The 21,976-nt window shown below is 42.4% G+C and overlaps 1 protein-coding gene and 1 long non-coding RNA gene across 2 annotated transcripts in view; both read right to left on the bottom strand.

Moving 5' to 3' along the window:
* GPR158 (G protein-coupled receptor 158) overlaps window positions 1-3,189 on the bottom strand; it is a 428,093-nt gene extending 424,904 nt beyond the window's left edge. Inside the window, exon 1 of the mRNA XM_054503519.1 lies at window positions 1,847-3,189. Within this exon, the coding sequence (XP_054359494.1) occupies window positions 1,847-2,748 (902 nt within the window). The 5' untranslated portion in view covers window positions 2,749-3,189. The remainder of the gene's footprint in view (window positions 1-1,846) is intronic.
* Window positions 3,190-16,828: 13,639 nt separating this feature from the next.
* Window positions 16,829-21,976, bottom strand: part of LOC129045162 (uncharacterized) — a 51,372-nt gene continuing 46,224 nt past the window's right edge. The window contains exons 7-8 of the long non-coding RNA XR_008504906.1: window positions 19,576-19,706; window positions 16,829-18,420 (exon numbers count right to left, since the gene is read on the bottom strand). This is a non-coding gene — a long non-coding RNA (uncharacterized LOC129045162). The remainder of the gene's footprint in view (window positions 18,421-19,575; window positions 19,707-21,976) is intronic.

Here is a 21,976-nt window from a genome sequence, read left to right as displayed (position 1 = left end):
TAATAAAACCTAACTCATAAGGTTATTGTAATGGCTAATCAAGACAACGCATGCCAAGCAGTTAGCACAGAGCCTGACATAAAGTGAATGTTAGATGAAAAAGACAGATAAATCCTGGGACTTGGGGCTCCCTAAAAAGACTCATTTAAAGGCTACAAACAGTTTGCTGGCAGTGAATAGCATCTGCTGGTCTTTCCTCTTCTGAGCAAACAGCATGGCAAAGATTCAAAGCTGGGCTCAGCTCTTACTAATAGGATCCTGCAGGAATTAGGAGGAAATGAGATTATCTTGAAAGTAGAAAAGAGTTAGTCTGGTTTAAAACAAGACCTTTAAAAGAGATAGAAACACATGCAAAGACACACACACATGCACTTAATATGGTCATACAGAATCAGACAAAGGGGGTTATTGTCCTTTATGCCTTCCCAAGTGTTGCCAACATTAAAAGCTACAGAACTTGATAACTGGATGGCTCCCTAGAGACTGTCTAGTTCAACTCCCTCACTGGACAGAGAAGTAGCTGAGGCCCAAAGAGGTTAAGCAAGTTGTTTGAGGTCATTCAGCAGTAAATGGCAGTACCAAGACAAACAAGCCTTCTGACCTTTCCCACTTGCCCACCCAGTACTTGATCTGGCATCTTTCAGCAGGTCAGCATCCTGTCCTTGCTGTGCCAGGGTATTTAAAAAATAAATAAATAATCCACACACAAAGGTTTCTCACTCCTGCCCAGGTTCCCAAAAAGTATAAAAGCAACCTCAGCCCCCAAGACCCTCTTTCCAGAGCCTTCCCTCATGGGACTAAAGTAAGATCTCAGTCCATCTTGGGCCCTCTCCTAAGCCCTCTTTGGTGTAACTACTCTTTCAGTTCCTTCCTCACATCTACTCTTAAAGGTTGCTTGTAGAAATTCCCTGCCTCAAAGGTCAGGCACTTCCCAGGCAGAAGTTAAAACCTGTTAATTTGCAAATTATCTGCTTCCCTCAAATGCTATAGTTTGAGACAGGAAATACAGACTCCCTTAAGTTTCCTCCAGCCTCCTTGAGTGAATTCAGTCACAACGGATGCCTCCCTCCCGAATATAACTAGGTCCATTTATAAATCATGTGAGTGTGTGAAGAGCTGGAGAACCCTTAGGTATGCCTAAGACAGGGAAGAGGAGGAAAAGGCCACCAAGGAAGGAAAGATCAATTGCGGGGAGAGGGGAGACCGGTAGAAGGAGCACCCTGACCAAACTGCAAAGTCTGGATCCCAGAGACAGCTAGCTGCTGGGACTGACTCACTGCTGAGGGGCCGGAACTGAGAGGAGATGGCACAGTTTTAATTATAAGCTCTGACTAACAACAGACCGGTGCCCCCAACTGCACACGTAGGAAGCAGGCAGAGGCTACCCCAAAGTGGCAGAAACAAGGAACTCTCTGTTCCTCCTGCTCCCTTTTCGCCTCTCATCTGAGGCTTGCCACTCCGCGGACCCACACGGCGCTCGCCAAGTTGTCGCATTGTCCCCGGTGGGGAACGCCCCTCCCTGCTCTCCGGACAATTGGAGGGAAGCACAGAGCAGCGGGGGTGTCTCCGTCCTGCCAAGGGCTGCCTGTCCCTCGCCCCGTGCGGGGAAACTGGTCCGAGAGAATGAATGGCTTTCACCGAGCGCCGGAAGCTGACGGGCGTGGGGCGCTTCTCGCCCCCAAGCACCCGCGCCCGCGTGGGGCGTCCCTCAGCCCGGGTCTCTGCTCTGAGGGTGAGAAGCGTTCGTGTCACAGCGAAGGGTTCCTTCCCCAGACGTGCACCCACCCGCAAGACCGGAAGGAAAGCTTCGCTTTTGCCTTCCCCCCTGCCCCCCGGCCCTCCTTACCTGAATTCCGGGACCAGGTTAGGCTGCCACCCGTACAAGGCAGAGGAAAGAGTAACCAGCCACCCGGGCTTGTAACTCCCGTTCTCGCACTCCAGATAAGGCGAAGACCACTTGACGTGGCTCTTGTTCCCGCCGAGCCCGTCCTTGCGCCGCCAGCTGTGGCCCAGGCCCCGGGGCCCCTGATTGGGGCCGCGGCGGTGTAAGTGGGGCCTCCACTTGCGCCGGAGGCCGTGGTACCACTCCGTCTCCAGGGTGGCGTTGGCCAGGTGGGGTGCGGAGGAGGACAGGTCTTGGAAAAGGATGCGGCTCTCCTCGCGCGTGGCCTGGAGGAAGACCTGTGGGGCCGGCGCGGACAGCGACTCGGTGCTGAAGGTGATGGCCGCCCGGGAGATGCTGGGCTCGCCCTCCAGAAGGCTCCGCACCAGAGCCTGGTACCACTCCAGGTCGTCCTGCAAGTTCTGCTCCCGCGACTTATTGCTCTGCAGCATCACGTTGAGGAAGTTGGTGGCGTGTGTCAGTGTGTCCAGCGCCCCGTGCAAGGAGGGATGCGCGCTGGCCAGGGCTGGCCACTTCCCCGGCAGGCCCGCCAACTCGTAGCGGCCGGAGCAGTTGGCTCGCTTCAGCTGGTGGGAGTCCCCGGTGTAGAGGTAAGAGGCCACGTCCATGGGCACCTCCTCGGCGAGTTTCTGCGCCAAGATGGTGCCATCGGTGGAGCGGCTCCAGGGGGCCGAGGAGTCCGAGGCAGAGGCTCGAGCCGGCTGCTGGGCGTGCGGCTTCCCCCTCGGGGTCCTCTCTCGAGGGGAATCCGGCCGTCCTTGGGGGTCGCGGCTGGCGCCAACAGCTCCCAATCCCAGCTGAGCGAGCAGGAGGCAGAGGAGTAAGGGGTAAGCCATGGCTCCCATCTGCCTCGCAGAGAGAAGAGGAGGGAACGGGGCGGGGGGGGAAATCACTTTTTAAATTTGGATCGTCAGTTTCTCAACAGTCAGACTTTTTCGAGGAGTCTTCCCCCTTCTCCAGATGGCACCCAGTCCAAAGGACTTGAAAATAAGAATGTTTCGAGATTGGCCCCGGGTGGCTAAGCTACCGTCGCAGAAATCAAGTCACCTGTGGCAGCGCTGGCCGTGCCCGCTGCGCGAGGGGCCGGCTGGGGATTACGCACCTCGCAGCCTGGAGCCGAGCGGGTTACATGGCCTCGCGCTCCCAGCGGCTGGAGTCAGCCCGAGTCCGTCTCTCGGCCCGGCTGCCGCCACCGCCGCTCTCATTGAGGCGCGTTCAGAAGCTGCTGCTGCTGCTGCTGCTGCTGCTGCTGCTGCCGCCGCGGCCGCCGAAGACGCTGCTCCATAGTCTCAGCCGCCGCAGGTCGTTCCCGCCTCCCGGCTCTGGCTCCTCCTCGACCGCTTCGCCCGGAGGCGCGGGGCGCGCGCCCAGACCCGCACCGCGAGCGCAGCCGCGACTCCCGAGGAGCGAAGACGTCCTTTAAGACGTTCGTCTCTCCGGAGTAGCGAAGGCCGGGCGGCCGGTTAATTGCAGCCTTTAGGTTTGGCCGCAAACCACACTCCAGCCTCTCTCCCTGCTCCCTCCTCGGGGGAGGAAAGCCAGTTTAAAGAGGCAGCTTGGCCGCAACCAAACCCTTGTAGGGCGGCTGCAAGTCGTCTTGTCCCCTGTTTGGTCGGCTCCTCTGTCAATCAGCCGACTGCCATTTGTGGGGCCGGGGCGGGAGCTGTCCAGTGCTGAACCCGAGGCGGCCCGCGGGCGGCGGGGGCGCGGGAGGCAGCCTGCCGAGTCCTCGCACCCACTCGCGTTCCGGATGACTCGGAAACCTGCGTGGGTGGCGTAGGGTGGGCGGGAGAGGGGGGAGAAGCAGAGATTCGGTGGCTCAGAGCGAAGGAAACTTGGACGTACTGAGGAGAAGCGTGTTGGCGTCTTGCATGCTTAGTTAAATCAGCCTTTTGCCTGGAAAAGAGGGAGAAGGGAGTAGTTTTCATTTCTAGGTGAAATTGGACAGAAGGGACATAGAATGGAGACGTGTCCTCCTAAGCATCTGCTCATTTTAGGCAAACTATCAAATCATCTTCCTTGTTGTCAGTTAAAGAAATGATTAAAACATACTTGTCTAGGCTCATCTTAGCTGAGGGAGTAATGGAGAAATCTACCAGCTGTGCTTTAAGGAGAGAAAAAAAAAGTCATATTTAAGGAATCTCTGCTTGGGGGCCAGAATGGAGGGGAACCTGTAAAAACGTATGCAAGTAAAGATGTGTAAGGGAGAGAGCAAGGGGAAGGACTCATGAGCTGTGGCAGAATGAGAAGGAGCCTGTGTTGAGTGAGAAGGGAAATCGTCCTGACTGGGAGTTCCTGGAATTGAGAGATAAGAACTAAGACTTCTATTTAGCTAAAGGCTGGGATATCCCAGCAGAAGAAAGAAGAACTGAGCAAGTATGCCAAGTCCCCCAAGTTATTGGTAAATTTCTTAACACAATCTAATTGATGTTTTGACGCTTATTAGAGAATTTAAGTGTCTTCTGACACTCCAAAAGTAGACTGATACCAGAAAAGTAGTGTTTTGCGCAGCTAGCTCCACTTTCCATATGCACCTCTATTTTCAAATTCCCCAAGAAAGACACAAATAGAAAATCTCCAACTTACTTTAATTCCCAACTAACAAAAATGTCCCTCATGGCATTCTAAGGAGGCACTGCTTAGATTCACTGTACTATTTCATGTCATCCTTCCTACTGAGAAAATACTTAAGGACTGGAATGTAAGCTCCAAAAGAGCAAAAATCTTTGTCTGCATTGGTCACCGAGGTACCTTGAGCACCCAGAACACTACCTGGCACATAGTAGGCTTTGACTAAATAGTTGCTAAATTAGTGAATGAACGGGAAGATCATGATGATGAAGCTAACTTAAAAATCAATCTCCTCACCCAAGAAGAGAAGTCTGCCTGACACACCAGTGATGAGGGTTTTTGGAAGAAGACACAGCAACCAGTTTTTCAAACCACAGTGGCTGGTCTCCAAATGAGTTTTTATAGTTATGCAAAGAGTGGTTATTAGATTTGTATTTACTTACAAGTAGATTTCATGTTCATATCCGACTTTTTGTTTAAATTTTGCTTTGCAATGTATGCTCCTATGCTAAGTAAAGGTCATCCCAGTTTAGTGCTCTGCCACAGTATGGGTGGCAATAATAACAGAAAGAGTTTCTGCTTATTTAATGTATCAAAGTATACACGATGGTATTCCATTTACTTAACCATCTAAAGGCCGAAGTATAATTTCCTCATTCATTGATCCTTTTAGAAAACCTACATAACTTATTAACAATTCTTTAAAATCCTCTAGTATCTAACTTAAAAAAGAAGACATAATTGTATTAGTAGATCCTTCTGTAAGTAATCAAATGAACTAAGCACAATCAAAAGACCTGGATTCTGGTTCTAGCTTTATTTTAAAGGAAGATATATGACCACTGGCAAGACATTTAAAATTTCTGTGTCTCGGGACACAAACTGTGTGTGGGCCTCAGGATTTCACATTGAGGTTGTACTGGGGAGGCACCTGAGCTAGTCCCCCAGGGTACCAATCCTTTCCCAAGTGCACATCTAATGAGAAAGATGCAGACTATGAGAGACTCTTGCAATTCTAGTATTCCCTTCAATGGATCCCCTTCAACCTACATTGCCAAACAGCTGGGATGAGCTAGTTGGATCTAGAACAGCACTGCCCAATAGAAATACAATGTGAACCAGAAGTAGGACCCTTATAAATAATTTCAAATGTTCAAATAGCACATTAAGATAGTAAAAAGAAAAAGAGTGAAATTAATTTTAATAATAAATTTTATGTAACCCAATATATCCAAATTTTTATCATTTCAATAAGTAAACAATGTAGAAGTATTAATGATATATTTTACACTTTTTACACTAAGTCTTCAAAATCTGATGTGTATTTTACACTCACAGCATAAGGCACTTCACACTAGCCACATTTCAAGTGCTCACTAGCCACCCGTAGCCAGAGGTTACCCTAGAGTGCAAGCTCTAGAAGACAGTCCATTGCGGTCCAGAGTGCTAAGAAACCTAGGTCCATGCAAGATAAGGCACAAAGTTCCAAATGCTCTAGGAGTTCTGGTCCATTTAATAGGTCTGGAATCAAAGTAACTGAGTAGGTAGATAATCCTATGTCTATGTTAGTGTCTATCAATAAAGAAAATAATCCAAAAGAGGTTCTTTTAAGGGATCAAGGTTTGACACACACACTCACACACACACACACACACACACACTCTTCAAAGCAGACTACAAAATTCTACACCATCTTGCATAAGACATACTCATTCATTCAACCAATGTTCATTGAGCCTCTACTATGTATCAGGCATTGTGCTCGGTACTGAGACAAAATAGGCACATCTTCTGTCTACATGGCTCTTACAGCCAAGTGGGTAGAGAGAGAGAGCTAGAGATAAAAATGCAAACAAATAAATAAGACAATAGCATGTTGTGATAAGTACCATGAAGAAATAAACACTGTGAAGTGATAAAGGGTGCAAGGTACAGGAGCAGAGAACATATATAAAGAGATAAAGGAAAGAAAGACTATGAGGTGACAATCAAGCTGAAACCCTAAGAATGAGGAGTAACTGCCTAGGTAATACGTAGTAGTGAACCAGATAAGTGTAAGATGGGAAGAAACTTACCTTAAGTAGAGGGAGTAGTGAATGGATGCACTAAGAATACAAATATTCTATCCTTAGCAGGAAAGGCAAGTGGAAAAAAATAAATGCAATATGCTAATGGTCATATGTAATAAGAATAGAAAAAACAATTGACACAAAGGAAAATCATTTTATAAGATAAGACAGGAAGTGGGGTGGGGATGATTATCTCCCTCCCCCAATTATATAAGCATGCTTTGTAGATAGAGATAAATATCCCTATGCATGCCTCAAAATTAAGAGCTAAGCTGTCTAAATGAACATTTATACTGTGTAGGAGCTTTATTGTATTTTAATAGAACTATGGGTACATGACCTATGACCCTGGGTGGAAAAGCCCAAGTAGTTTTTCAACACAGCCTGAAAAGTCAATCTAATTGCTTTAGAACAACCAAATTTGCACTGATGAAAAAGCAGTATGTAATGGACATATGGGTTATTAGTTGTCTTTATATGATTGATTTATCACTATTATAAAGAGGAAGATGTGACATTAACATATCTTTAAATAAAATAAAGGTCACAAACTACTGAAATCATATTTTATGTGAGCAGTATAGGTTGAGTTTTAAAAAATATTTAAATGCAGCTTTAACTCATTTAAATAAGCAAGGATTAAGACTACAGGATGTGGTGAAAGGGCACTGGATTGGCCATTGAGAGACTCAGCTCTAACTGGTTCTACCATTTTCTAGTCATGCAACTCTTGACAATTTTTCCAACCTCCCTGAGCCCTTTCTCTGCATCTAGAAAATAGGAGTTCTGTTCAGATACACAATCCACAACTGGAATAATTACAGCTAAGTGTGAATCATAGCCTATGCATATTTACCAGGAACTCATTGTTCTTGTCCTCCCAGATTTATAAGGTAAAGGTTATTTTTAGATTAAATAATAATGGATCTCAGTAAACAAAGTAGCACAACTCTGGTTAAATTTCTGATAATGTAAATAAAACTACAGACAATATAGTTTTTTAATATAACACAAAATCAGAAATCCAGTTCTTATTCCTGAGTCGACTGAGACTGGCTTTCTCTAAGTATATGTTATCCCTGTGTCTCATGTGCTCATTTGCAAAATGAAGATTATAGTTTTTGTTATACAAGAGTAATGGTTTTGAAATTTCAGGATGCAGAAGTATCACCAAAGAATTCGAATTTTTGATCTGGGTGAGACTTTAGCATCTGCATTCTCAGGTGATTCTGATACAAATGATCCGTGGAACGCATGCTGAGAAATACTGCCTTGAGCCAAGGAAAATAAGATATTGGGAGAAAAGTCATTTCGTCGTTTTTGTTTTTTGTTTTGTTTTGGTAAACACAAAGGCTTACTATCAATTGTGAAACGTAGCCTGTGAAAAAATAAAACCAGTAAAAAGTATTATTATTATTATATTTATATAGCACTTACAGTGGCCAGGCATTATGCTAAGGACTTTACATACTTTAGCTCATTTAATCTTTATTATAACACTGTAAGTTTGGTACTGTTTCCATTTTACAGCTGGGAATCAAACAGCCCAAAAAATAAATTGCCCTAATTCACCCATCTGGCTCCAGATGTCATGCTCACAATAATTAGACCAGTGACTCGCAAATGTTTATATATTGGATTCACCTGGAGACGTTTAGTCAGCACACAGATTAGTGCCCCTGCTCCCAAAATTGCTGATTCAGTAGTCTGGAATAGGGCCTGAGAATCCACATTCTTAACACATTTCCACTGATGCTAATACTGCTGGCCCAGGGATCACACTTTGAGAACCACTGCCCTGTACCATGCTTTTTACCATTATAATCTGTTGCCTCTATATGCTTACACGTTTCCACGTATTTTACATGGAAAAAGGAGAAAGTCAAAATGAATGAATGAAAAGATGCCTAAAATCTGCTAAGAAAAAAAATATCTCTAGTTTGTCTATTTCCAACTTAGAAAGCTTACCCAAGATATTTATGTTTTTCACTTTGCAATTTATTCTCATCTGCCTCCAGTTTACCCTTAAACTCTTACTCCCTGTCGGCATCACTTCTGACAACACTCCAACTCTTTCTACAGTTATCTCCTCTGCTTTTCACTATGAAGACATGACTTGGGCTGTCCCTGAATTCTCAATGAAATATTTTGTTTTTGTTGTTTTCTTTAAGTACTACTGCAAACAGTATCATCTCCATAGTCACTGGGGCTTTGACCCAAATTGCTAGTTTCCTCCATCTTCTCCCCATCACACAAAATTGATTGCTAAACCCAAAGACATCTCAAGAACTTCCCAACCACAAGGGAAGAAAACACTAGGAGATGGTATTTATGTAGGAAAATCCTGAATGTGCTAAGGCAAAACATTTACCTAAATGACTTTCCATGTCATTGACCTGACATGCAGTGCAGTTAAGGGCCAATATACCATTTACTAAAAATTATAGCAAATTATGGACAGCCCAACTCCATTCAATCCAAAGACTGACTCCCTTTCTCATCAAGAAATAAAAGCAATCAAAACTTTGAAACAAAATCTACTGAAAAAAACTGATCTTGTGGATAAGAAGAGATGAAAAATTGATTCCTTTTTTTTTTTTTTTTTGCTCAATTTTGCCTGCTTCCCTCACTGGAGGGAAGCACATCACACCTTAAGTATATGTATGTTGTCAGAGCCCATAACATTGTTTCCGTCAGCATATTACCCTGGGTGTCATGGGGGTTTATTTCATAATCAATGTAGGACTTGGCTTTCCATCTTAACACAGGAGATTTGGAAAGTTGGGAACTTCAAGTATTCGGGACTGCTACCGGAAGGACAGGTTATGAGGTCCTTGGTGTTTGGAACAAAGAATTGAACAAAACACACAAACAAGTATTAATAACAAAGGAATGAACCACAGGAATGAAACAGCAAAAGCAGGGATTTATTAAAGGAGGAAGCACTCCCCAGGGTGGGAATGGGCCCCAGCAAGCGGTCCAAGGGCCCAGTGATAAAGTTTTCTGGGCTTTAAGCCCTCCTTTTGAGGTCCCTATCGGCTCCCCCTTATCTGGATGGTGGATTTGGTCCGTGGCTAAAGGCTGAAGTGAATTGGCACCCTACACAGATGACGGGATGGTCCATACTTGGCCCACGCCAATCCAGGGCACTTTCCTTTTCCACCTGAGCCTGGTGGACTGGGGAGGGTTGCAGGGAGAGTAGCCTTTGATCCTTTGCTACTCTGGTGTGGGGAGATAGGGTTTTTCCTTTTGGTTTAGCTTTAGGAAGTTTGTGTTAATTGCTCTTAGGTTCCCTGCCTGCAGACCCAGATGTTTTCCCTTAGAGTTAACATTAGGAAATTATCACGAATTGGCCTTAGATTCCTTGCCCCAGACTTTGGTGTTTTCCCTTGGTTCAGCTTTAGGAAGTCAGCACCAACTTGCCTTAAGTTCCCTGCCTCCAGACCCTATTCTCCTGCCTCAGGACCACGCCTATATGATGTGTGCACATCTCACACACACACAGGACGCACTAATTAATGACAATTCTTCATTGATAAAGAGCAGAAACGTGTGACAACGTGGATAAACCTGGAGAACATTATGCTGACGTGAAATACGCCAGGCACAGAAAGACAAACACCACATGATCTCACTTGTATGTGGAATCTAAAAAAAGTCTCACAGAAGCAGAAAGTAGAATGATGGTTACCAGGGCCTGGGGTGGGGGCAGCGAATTGGGGAGATAGTGAAAAGATACAAAATGTCAGTTAGACTGTAGGAATAAGTTCAAGAGATCCATTACACAACATGGTGACCATAGCTAACAATAATGTATTGTATACTTCAAAATTGCCAAGAGAGTAAACTTTAAGTGTTCTTACTACAAATAAATGCTAAATATGTAAGGTAATGCAAATATTGAATAATTAAGGTGGTGGCTCACACCTGTAATCCTAGCACTTTGGGAGGCTGAAGTGGGCAGATCACTTTATTCCAGGAGTTTGAGACCATCCTGGCCAACATGGCGAAATCCTGTCTCTTACTAAAATTACAAAAATTAACCAGGCATTGTGACGGGTGCCTGTAATCCCAGACTACTTAGGAGGCTGAGGCAAGAGAATCACTTGAGTCTGGGAGGTAGAAGTTACAGTGAGGCTGAGGCAAGAGAATCACTTGAGTCTGGGAGGTAGAAGTTACAGTGAGCCACGATCATGCCACTGCACTCTAGCCTGGGCAACAGATCGAGACTCCGTCTCAAAAAAAAAACAAAGTTGAATAATTCAGTTTAGCCATTCTACAATGTATACATATCTCAACACATCATGTGGCATACCATAAATACATACAATTTTTGTCAGTTTAAAAAAATAATAAAAAGCAGACATTATAAATCCAAACTTACAAAGATCAGGTTAAAATAATAGGAAGCTGCTTGTAAAATGTTTACTATTTTTAAAAATTGAGGGAAAATAATCCAGTGGTGTTGATTTTGTTCAGATTTCAGATATTATCTTGAGTTTATTTTATCTTATTACTTTTTTTTATAGAGACAAGGTCTCACTATGTTGCCCAGACTGATCTCAAACTCCTGGCCTCAAGCAAATCTCCCACTTCGGCCCCGCAAAGTGCCGTGGCTACAGGCATGAGCCCCTGCGCCTAGCCCAGGTATCATCTTAAAGTTAGGATTGTATGAAATAACAAAACAAAGAAACACATCACAGAAATATGTTCTAACAAAATATTGTGAAAAAAGAAAATTACTGCATATGTCCTGATGGAAGTATCTTCAGGCTAAGAAAATGGACTATTACCGAAGTATGAGTCAAAACAGAAAACCGTTTTGTAGATCTATAGTTGTATTTTAACTGTAATATTATGCATGCCTAAAAATGTTTCCTCCAGACCCCTGCTGTCCCTAAAGAAAAAATAATGGTGACAAATTTACTTTCAGGCTTTTTTAATCTAACCTCTTAGTCAATTGGTCTCTCCTCCTTCTCCTTCCTCTCCTCCTCCTCCTTCTTCTCCTCTTCCTTCTCCTCCTCCTTCTCCCTCTATTCTTTTTCTTCCTTTTTCTCTGACAAGCATCAAGTGCTCAATGAGAAATTAGCTGTAAGTGTGAACTGTCCCCAAGGGAAGGGAAGAGAAGGAACTTCCATATCTGTGAGGTACTTATTAAAATGTACTAAAAAGTGGCTTGTTTTGATTGCTTTGGGTGCTATCATTAAAGTAGGTCTGATGCAGAAGCCTCACTGTGTGGCCTATATAAATCATTTCTACTTGTCACTTTGATGTACGCTTTGGAATGAACAGTTTCGGGCAAGATTTTGCCTGGTGTTTACCAACAGCTCTCTATTCAGACACACAAGAATTTTAGAATTTTGGTACAACAAGCTTTCAGTTCCCTTTGTTCTCTGTGTCAAAGAAGGTTCTTCAATAACAAGACTGACTTCAAGCATATATGACTATCACTCATCACAACATCTGGGGAGGCATGAGTTCTTTTAGAGCACTATACAGAAATAACAAATTCTTATATATTGCATCGAAAAACACAAGCTAGAGGACAGAGGGCAAAAAAGAGAAACAATTTTCAAGACTCCACAGTGTCATGAGTACCAAATGTGATTAAAACGTAACCGTTTCAACTGGTTGTTTTTATATCCCAAATCAGATTTTTTTTTAAGTAAAGAATTAAAACTTGCCAGGCACAATGGTATGTTCCTGTGTTCCCAGCGACTCAAGAGGCTGAGACGGGAGGATCACTTGAGCACAAGAGTTTGAGGCTGGCCTATGCAACATAGTGAGACTCTGTTTCTTAAAAAATAAAATAAAATTTAAGAAAGACAAAAAAAGTGATAAGAAAGCTCTCTGAATGTCAAGGTTGTTTTCATTGAAATGGATTAACCAAGAAATGAAGATAATCTCCACAACTGGAGACCGTTGTGGTCTCCAGTAAAACAATATCCATGTATCAGAAATGAGCTCTATTTAATTCTGACTAGATTGACAGGTGAACCAAATAACCATGGGAATCCATCCCTTTCCTACTGTTCTATGATAGACTAAGGAATACATCCTATTGTGTCCGCACGAACAGGAAAACTGGTAAATATATATATTCAACCATAACACTTGTTTTAAGCATCAGAATCCAATCTATCTTTGCCACCACTTCTCTCAGGCCAAATTTTTCAACCTGAAATTTAAGACCATTTACTGATTTTTTTTTTTTTTTTTTTTTTTTGCTTATCGCACCAGTTCTCCACTACCTTTTGGAGAGTCTCCGTTCCAACGAAGTTAACCTGTTTACACTTTCCCATTAAAAGTTATTTGCACACTCCAGTCCTATGTCTGCCTTTGTGGAAACTAATTCTATTGAGAAAACTTTCACAAATACATGTTTCCTCTTCTTAAAACTTTTAACAACTACCAACTCTCTGAATAGACATATATCCAAAGACAATATATAAATGGCTAATAAGTGTATGAAAAGATATTCGGCCTCATTAGTGATTAGAAAAGTGAAAATCAAAACATCAGGTTCAAGTTGGTGTTTGAAAAAAACAACAAAAAAAGAAAATCAAAACAATAATGAGATACCATTACATATTTTCTAGAGGGACTATAGTAAATAAGACAATAACAAATGTTGGTAGGGATGTGGAGAAACAGGAACCTTCATGGAGCAGATGGGAATGTAAAGTGCATATCCACTTTAGCAAACAATTTAGCTGTTTCTCAAAAGTTAAACAAAAACTGACAAATGACCCAGCAATTCCATTTTTAGGCGCTTACCTGAGAGAAATGAAAACATATGTCCACACAAAGGTGTGGATGTGACTGTTCACAGCAGCATTGTTCATAACAACCAAAAACTGGAAACAGCCTAAAGGTCCGTCAACCAGTGAATGGATAAAGAAAATGTGGTGCAGCCATGTAACAAAATACTATTCTGCAGTAAAAATGAACAAATCACTAACCCATGCAGCATCATGGGCACAGCTCAAAAATATTATGCTAAGTGAAAGAAGCTAGACACAAGAGACCATGCACTTATAAAAAATATCCAGAACCGGCCGGGCACAGTGGCTCACGCCTGTAATCCCAGCACTTTGGGAGGCCGAGCCTGGTGGATCACGAGGTCAGGAGATCGAGACCATCCTGGCTAACACGTGAAACAACCGTCTCTACTGAAACTACAAAAAAAATTAGATGGGCATGGTGGCAGGCGTCTGTAGTCCCAGCTACTCAGGAGGCTGAGGCAGGAGAACGGCTTGAACCCGGGAGGCGGAGCTTGCAGTGAGTCGAGATCGCACCACTGCACTCCAGCCTGGGTGACAGAGCAAGACTCCGTCTCAAAAAATAAAAATAAAATTAAAAAAATATATATCCAGAACAGGCCTAGCATGATGGCTCATGCCTGTAATTCCAGCACTTTGGGAGGCCAAGGCAGGCAGATCAAGAGGTCAGGTGTTCGAGACCAGCCTGGCCAACATGATGAAATCCCATCTCTACTAAAAATACAAAAATTAGCCAGGCGTGGTTGTGCATGCCTGTAGTCCCAGCTACTCGGGAGGCTGAGGCAGAAGAATCACTTGAACCCAGCAGGTGGGGGTTGCAGTGAGCCAAGATCATACCACTGCGCTGCAGCCTGGGTGACAGAGCAAGACTCCATATCAAAAAAAAAAAAAATCCAGAACAAGCAAATTTATAGAGGCGGAAGGTAGATTAGTAACAGCTCAGCCTAGAAATGAGGACAAGACTCAACTGTAAAAAGGATCTTATTGATGGGATAAAAGATGTTCTAATACTAATTAATGGTGACAGTGAGAGGTGAAGCCGGTTGGGCTTCTGGGTCAGGTGGGGACTTGGAGAACTTTTCTGTCTAGCTAAAGGATTGTAAACACACCAATCAGCACTCTGTGTCTAGCTAAAGGTTTGTAAACGCACAGATCAGCACTCTGTAAAAACGGACCAATTAGCACTCTGTAAAATGGACCAATCAGCAGGATGTGGTCGGGACCAAATAAGGGAATAAAAGCTGACCACCCAGCCAGCAGCGGCAACCTGCTTGGGTCCCCTTCCATGTCATCGAGACCACGAACCCACCTGAAGGAAGAAACTCCAGACACATCTGAACATCTGAAGGAACGAACTCCTTGACACACCATCTTTGAAAACTGTAACACTCACCGCCATGGTCTGTGGCTTCGTTTTTGAAATCAGTGAGACCAAAAACCCACCAGAAGGAATAAATTCCAGACACAATAGCTCAGTGAAATTACTAAAAATCATTTCATTTGAAAGTGGTGATATATAAAATGTACCTCAATAATTTTATTTTCTTTTATTTACTTTTTTTTTTTTTTTTTTTGAGACAGAGTCACACTCTGTCGCCCAGGCTGGAGTGCAGTGGCATTATCTTGTCTCACTGCAACCTCCACCTTCTGTGCTCAGGTCGTTCTCCTGCTTCAGCCTCCTGAGTAGGTGGAATTACAGGCACACGCCACCACGCCCGGCTAATTTTGTATTTTTAATAGAGACAGGGTTTTGCCATGTTGGCCAGGCTGGTCTTGAACTCCTGAACTCAGGAAATATGCCCACCTCAGTCTCTGAAAGTGCTGGGATTACAGGCATGAGCCACCACATCTGGCCAATAATTTTATTTTAAAATCAGAACTACCAACTCTAAGTAGTCCCCCAACAATTCACAATTCAATCAACAATTCACTTGATTTTCTAGAATCATCTCAGTTCTTATGAACTCATTTTGTATAATGTGTTTCATATTTCCTGATTGGATGTTATCTGTGAACATTTATGTAAACAAGAAACTTCTGGTTGCCTCCTCATCTATATAATCTATTATTTTATTTTATTTAGCAAATAAATATCTATTGGGCATCAGCTGTGTGCCAGACATAGTCCTAGTCTAGATAACATCTTTGACATTCTAGATAAAAGATACCTAATTGTTCTAGATGAAAGTGATATAGCAGTGAACAGTCACATTTCTGCCATCACGGTGCTTGCAGTCCACAGAGGAGAACAACAATAAACAAATGAAAAATAATATGACATAATTTTAAGATGTAATAAATGCTTTGAAAAAAATACAGTAAAATAAGAATATATGTAGGGATTGGTGGTCAGGGAAGGCACCTCTCATTAGGAAGCACTGAGCAGACAAGTGAATGATGTGGAAGAGTAATGGACAGGAACACCCAGGAGAACAACTTTCCTGGCAAAAAAATAACCATCATAAAGGCGCTGATCAAACTCGGTCTGTCAACAGGATGAAGCTCAGTCTATCCCAGGAACAGCATCAACAACTGCATGGATGGAGGCCAGGGAATTAGGGATGGAAAGAGGAGGCAAGGATCAAATCATGTAGGGCTTTATGGGAAGTCATGGGGGGATTTTGCCAGGAGTGACAAAATCATAGGGGCTGCCACACAGACTTAAGAGGGAGGGTAGGAGAAGAAGCAGAAGAACCAGTTAGGAAGCTGTTGAAGTAGCCAAAGAAAGAGGTGATGGTGATTTGCCCTAAAGATGAGTGGAGATGGTCATCGTGGTTGAAAATTGTTGAATTTAAGGTTGTAATTTTCAATGGATAAAGAAAGCATGGTAAACATACATAGTGGAATATTATTCGGCCAGAAAAAAGAAGGAAATCTTGTCATTTGCAACAACATGGATAGAACTGGAGGTCATTATGTTATGTGAAATAAGCCAGGCACAGAAAGACAAATATTGCATGTTCTCACTCATATGTGGGAGCTAAAATTTAAAATTTGAACTCATAGAGTAGAATGATGGTTACCAGAGGCCGAGAAGGATAGCGGGGTGTGGGGGATAAAGTGGAGATGGTTAATGGGTGCAAAAATGCAATTAGATAGAATGAGTAAGATTTAACATTTGATAGCACAATAGAATGACTACAGTTAATAATAATTTATTATATATTTTTAAATAACTGAAAGAGTAGAATTGGAATGTTCCTAACACAAAAAATGATAAATACTTATGATTATGGATACCCCAGTTACCCTAATGTGATCATTATACATTGTATGTCTGTTTCAAAACATCATATTTTGATAAATATAAGCAACCATTTTGTACTCACAATTAAAAACATTTTTAATTAATGTTTAAAAAGATCGTAATTTTCAGAATGTCATGAATGTTTCCCATTAATACTCCCTGTATATTAGATGCAAATAGGATTTTCCTGGCATAGAAATAATATTAATGTGAAAATCATTTCTGTAAATCCATCTGGGAGTAGAATACTAAATTTAAATTTTGAAAGATTTTTATTCTTTAGAAAAATCACTGTTCCTACATATCAGCATAAAAGTACTTTTATCCCAATTGAAAAATGACCAGAAGACATGAACAGAAATTTCAAAACAAAAGAAACATATATGACCAGTAAACATGAAAGGGATGTTCAACCTCATTACTAAGTGTGGAAATGCAAATCAAAACACAGTGAGATACAAGTGAAACTTACATGCCTGACAAAAAGTTAAAAGTCCAATAATGCCAAGTTATTGGTATTGGACATGGAGAAAAATGGAGGGGATGTGGATCTATAAACTGTCTTGTACTCTGCTGGTAGAAATGTAAAATTAGTATGTTTCGGAAGATAATTTGCATTATCTTGTGATGTCAAGTATTCACCTACTCTATGAGCAATTTCCATCTCGATATATATGCAAAAGAAACTCTCACACAAGGTATACCCTGTGATATGTACAATAATATTACTACATCACTATTTAAATATGAAAAACCTAAAAACAACCTAAGGGCTCATCAACAGGAGAACAGTTACATAAACTGTGGGATACTCACACTTTTAAAAACAAAAGCAAGGAAATTGTGAACACAGGATCCTGGGAGGTAGCTGAGCTCCTTGGGTGGAGTGAGGTATGAGGATGAGAAAGGGAAGGACTATAGAGTTAGATGTAAAATATTGTCAATGTCCTAGTTTTTGTACTAGGTGGTGGACTCATGGTGCCTATTTAAAATAATTAAATAAATGAGATCATAAATGGACCAATGATGAAATTGTATGGAACCAAGGATTATGGTTAATCAGAGGTCCGGAGGTCAATTAAAGAAATGAAAGAAAGGAACAGAAAGGGAAGGGAAATGAAGGAAACAAATCATTATTAATTTCCATTTCTTCTGTGGTCTTGACCCCAAATGAATGAGTCTCATGGGCTACATGACCACCCCTCACCCTTTGCAAGTCACTGGGCTGACACATCTGATAAGCCAATGGTACAAATGTCTCCATAGGCACCAACGCACTTTGCCTCCTGAATAACACGGCCAGCCCTTCTTACTGTCCTTAGCCCAGTGGTCCAGCAATTTGCCTGTGGAAAGTTCTGTGCTCTGGTAGGCCTGTGGGGGTAGCATTTGAGATGAGGATGGATTTTTCTTCAGGGTATTTTTTCAGCTGGATCTTTGCATTAATAACAGTTGTGAATCATTTACAGTACATTTTGCAGAGCCTTTATCTTGAGCAATGGTCCACTTCAGGCTGAAGTTGAATTTCACTTTCTGAGGGTCAAGTCTTTTCTTCACTCTCCTATCTGTCTGTAAACTTACGTCATCTGTATCCAGAGCACTATTCCTAGGCCTCCAAGGTGTCTCCTCAAAGACTGGCTGACCCACTTTCCAGATGGAGCCAACATCATCCTCTGTCTCATCCATAAATCATGAACAGAAGGCCCAGGAAATGAGAAGCGGAGTCCCCACTGGGAGAGGAGCAGAGCTTCCAGCATGAGGCCCACAGCGAGATCACAGAAGCACAGTGGAATTCTCCAGAAAGCCAGTTGTGATCAATGGCAGCACAGCCTGGTCCCACATGAAATGTTCCTGGATTTTAAAACACAAATAAACAGTAATGCAGAAATTAGAGAAGACGTATCGTTTACCAAATTTAATCTGGCACATTTAATAATACATTATGATAATTATGGCACCTGAAAGCTAGATATAAATACTCATTCATTTGCAATTCATTGACAATAATAGTTATTTCTGAGATTCCCTCAGACCAATGATGGGAAAGAGAAAAGATAAAGTTAATGAGCTTCTCCTCTGACAGAAGGAGGTCACAGGCCACTCTTCTGGTCGTCATTCTGTAAAAAGGATTAAAGGTATGAGCTCAGGGAAGGATGACTTCCCACAGTACTTTCTTGAAGTTCTTTTGGAAGAAGAAATAGTTAGATACCCTAGAGAGGCTGATTTCGGTGTTCATTTAGAAGTCAAAGGCATGAGGTCAGACCTTGGTCTCATAATAGATTAACAGCAAGAGAAATTATTACTGTGGGTTTTGTTTTTGTATTTATTTATTTATTTAGACATCAAGAAACTGTGAAACTGAGCAGCCCTTCAGTGGGAGCTGGTAGGAAGGGCAGCTAGATATGTAAGCAATCTAGAAAAACAGTTGTACTTTCAGTAACTAATAAAATTTAGTCCAAGTATTTGCCTAAGACTTTTACTTTTTAGTACTCATACTTTTTACTACTCATCCCAAGTAAATTAAGAATTGAAGTCGGAAAGGCCAGATCACAGAATGTCTCTTAAATATAGGCAAATGATTTTAGATTTTATACAGTAATTTCTTGATCACTGATAAGTTTGTCTCTAATATTGACTCAAAGGTGAGGAAAAGAGTAGTTCTCAGACAAAAAAAAAATGCCCAGGAATAGGTATCAACATAGCCAAATGACTTGTGAATTACTGAATTCCTAACAGCCAGGACAGAGCTTTTGAAAATTATGATAAAGTTATCTTCTTCTTCAGTTTTTTGGCGTTGTATTACAATGTCTAGGAAGGAAGCTGGGTTTCCCCACCCTCACATCTACTCCCTTCTATGAGGAAGGCAGATATAGGACAAGGACCAGGACAGTACTGGACCATAGCACTAAGGGGTAGGCTTTTAGGCATTAAGAGTGCAGAAGATAAAATTTAAAAATCAATCCATCTTAATCAATAAAACATCTTATCTCTGCATAGTATACCTACCTGAATTCCTTTTTTGGAATCTTTTTCCTTATTTAAACTTGTCATTTGAGCAGCTGAAGTAAAAATATGGGCCCAGGACCCCCTTCTTAGTGAGGAAATCGCTTCCTACCTTCACCCCAACCACATCGTCACTAAAACAAATCAATTAAAAACAGCCTCCAATCAAAGGTCAAAGGAAACCAGAGGGAGCTAAGGGAAAATGCACCATGAAGTGGGCAGTTCAGCCTGGTCATTCTAGCTCTTCCTTCTAAGAGCTTAAGTTTTAATTCATGAATTATCTCTTCCTGGTTGGGTTTGGCTTTTGTGGTTTTTTTCTTGCCATAAAAGTGATAAGGCATGAAATTCCAAGTTTAGGGTGTGAGCCTGGGGGAAAAATAGCCAAGAAAACCACCTGGTTGCCTTCAGGCTAGGCTTCCAAGTCCTAGGGGCAAAAAAAGAAAAGAAAAGAAAAGAAAAGTCCTTGCTACTGCTCCTAGCTGAACGCACTAGACAGAGGGGCCATGTCCAAGTTGGAGTCGAAATTCTAACAATTAACAATATGTGTGACTTGGGGGTGGTTTTCACCTCCTACACACAAAGCTGAATGAGGACCCCATTCAGTCCTGCTGGCCACATTCTTTATGACCAAGACTGATTCATACCTCCCACCGCCATTGGATGGCTCTGAGGTGGCATGCAGGAGTACTGCCTGTTACTGGGCAGGGTAGGCTAGGCACATGCCCTCTGAGCCTGGGCTGGGCAGATCTCTCATACCAGGTACTCTGCAACTCAGAAGGAACACAGGGAACACAGGGGAACCATGTGAGGACACAGTCAGACACAGGAGTAGGGGACCAAGACCATGCATCCATCCTGAATCTTTTTTTTTTTTTTTGAGATGGAGTCTCACTCTGTTGTCCAGGCTGGAATGCAGTGGCGCGATCTTGGCTCACTGCAACCTCCACTTCCGGAAGGGTTCAAGCGATTCTCCTCCCTCAGCCTCCTAAGTAGCTGGGACTACAGGTACCCGCCACTACGCTCAGCTAATTTTTGTATTTTTAGTAAAGATAGGGTTTTACCATGTTGGCCAAGCTGGTCTTGAACTCCTGACCTCAGGTGATCCACCCATCTCAGTTTCCCAAAGTGCTGGGATTACAGGCGTGAGCCACTGTGCCCGTTCTGTTCCTGTTCAATGCAAACAGTGCTTTTTCTTGAGGTCTGAGCATTGGACAAGAGTCAAGTGCCAGTCACCGAGATTTTGAAACTCCAAATTTGTTTTTGTTTTTGTTTTTTGCTTTCGAATAATTGTAAGCAAAAATCTCGGTTAACAAACTCGGATGTATATGGAGTATGGCTTTAAATATTCTAGAAGCTAAATTTTTACTTTAATACTTCATCTGAATGAGCAAATCAGAAATTCAGCCTCAACCATTCTGGAAAGATCTGCCTGCCCTATACCAGACTGGACTCGGGTTCTCGGGCTTCACATGGTGGCAAAGCATGGGGGCATAGTCATCGGGATCTAGCCATGCTGTTTACCACTAAGATATAAACTGCCCTTGATTGTATAGACCGAGACCCAGTAGTTCTTCGATGTGTGCCAGGCCACGCATGGGCCACAGGAATCTCTGTCCCGTGCAAAGCTGAACTCTGAGGTGCCTGTAAGCTAGGATTGCCAGATTTAGCAAAAACCAAACAAACAAACACCCAGGATGTCCAGTTAAATTTGGATTTCAAATACATAAATAATACTTTAGCATAAGTATGTTTCATGAAATATTTGAGACATACTAAACAATTATTCATTATTGGCCAGGTGTGGTGGCTCATGCCTGTAATCCCAGCACTTTGGAGAGGTAGGAGGATCACTTGAGGCCAGGAGTTTGAGACTAGCCTTGACAATATAGTGAGGTCTCATCTCTACAAACAATTTTAAAAATTGGAAAAAAATTCTTTTTAAATAAAGTATTTTCCAGAAACTTGACAGAGTAAAAAAATAAATAATGAATTTAAAAAATTAAACAAATGGCCGGGCATGGTGGCTCACTCCTGTAATCCCAGTGCTTTGGGAGGCTGAGGCGGGTGGATCAGGAGGTCAGGAGATCAAGATCATCCTGGCCAACATGGTGAAACCCTGTCTCCACTAAAAATACAAAAATTAGCTGGGCGTGGTGGCACATGCCTATAATCCCAGCTACTTGGGAGGCTGAGGCAGGAGAATTGCTTGAACCAGGGAGTCGGATGTGAGCTGAGATCGCGCCACTGCACTCCAGCCTAGTGACAGAAAGAGACTCCTCTCAAAAAAAAAAAAAAAAAAAATTAAACAAATTATTCAGCATTTATATAAATTTTTTAACTAGACATGCTGCACTTTATCTGACAGCCCTACTATGATCCCCACCTACCAACATTCTTCTTTAGA

Source organism: Pongo pygmaeus, chromosome 8 (genome assembly GCF_028885625.2).
Source record: "Pongo pygmaeus isolate AG05252 chromosome 8, NHGRI_mPonPyg2-v2.0_pri, whole genome shotgun sequence".
NCBI lineage: Eukaryota > Metazoa > Chordata > Mammalia > Primates > Hominidae > Pongo > Pongo pygmaeus.
The sequence above is the reverse complement of the archived record's forward strand: the minus strand, read 5'-3'. Positions and strand labels throughout refer to the sequence as shown.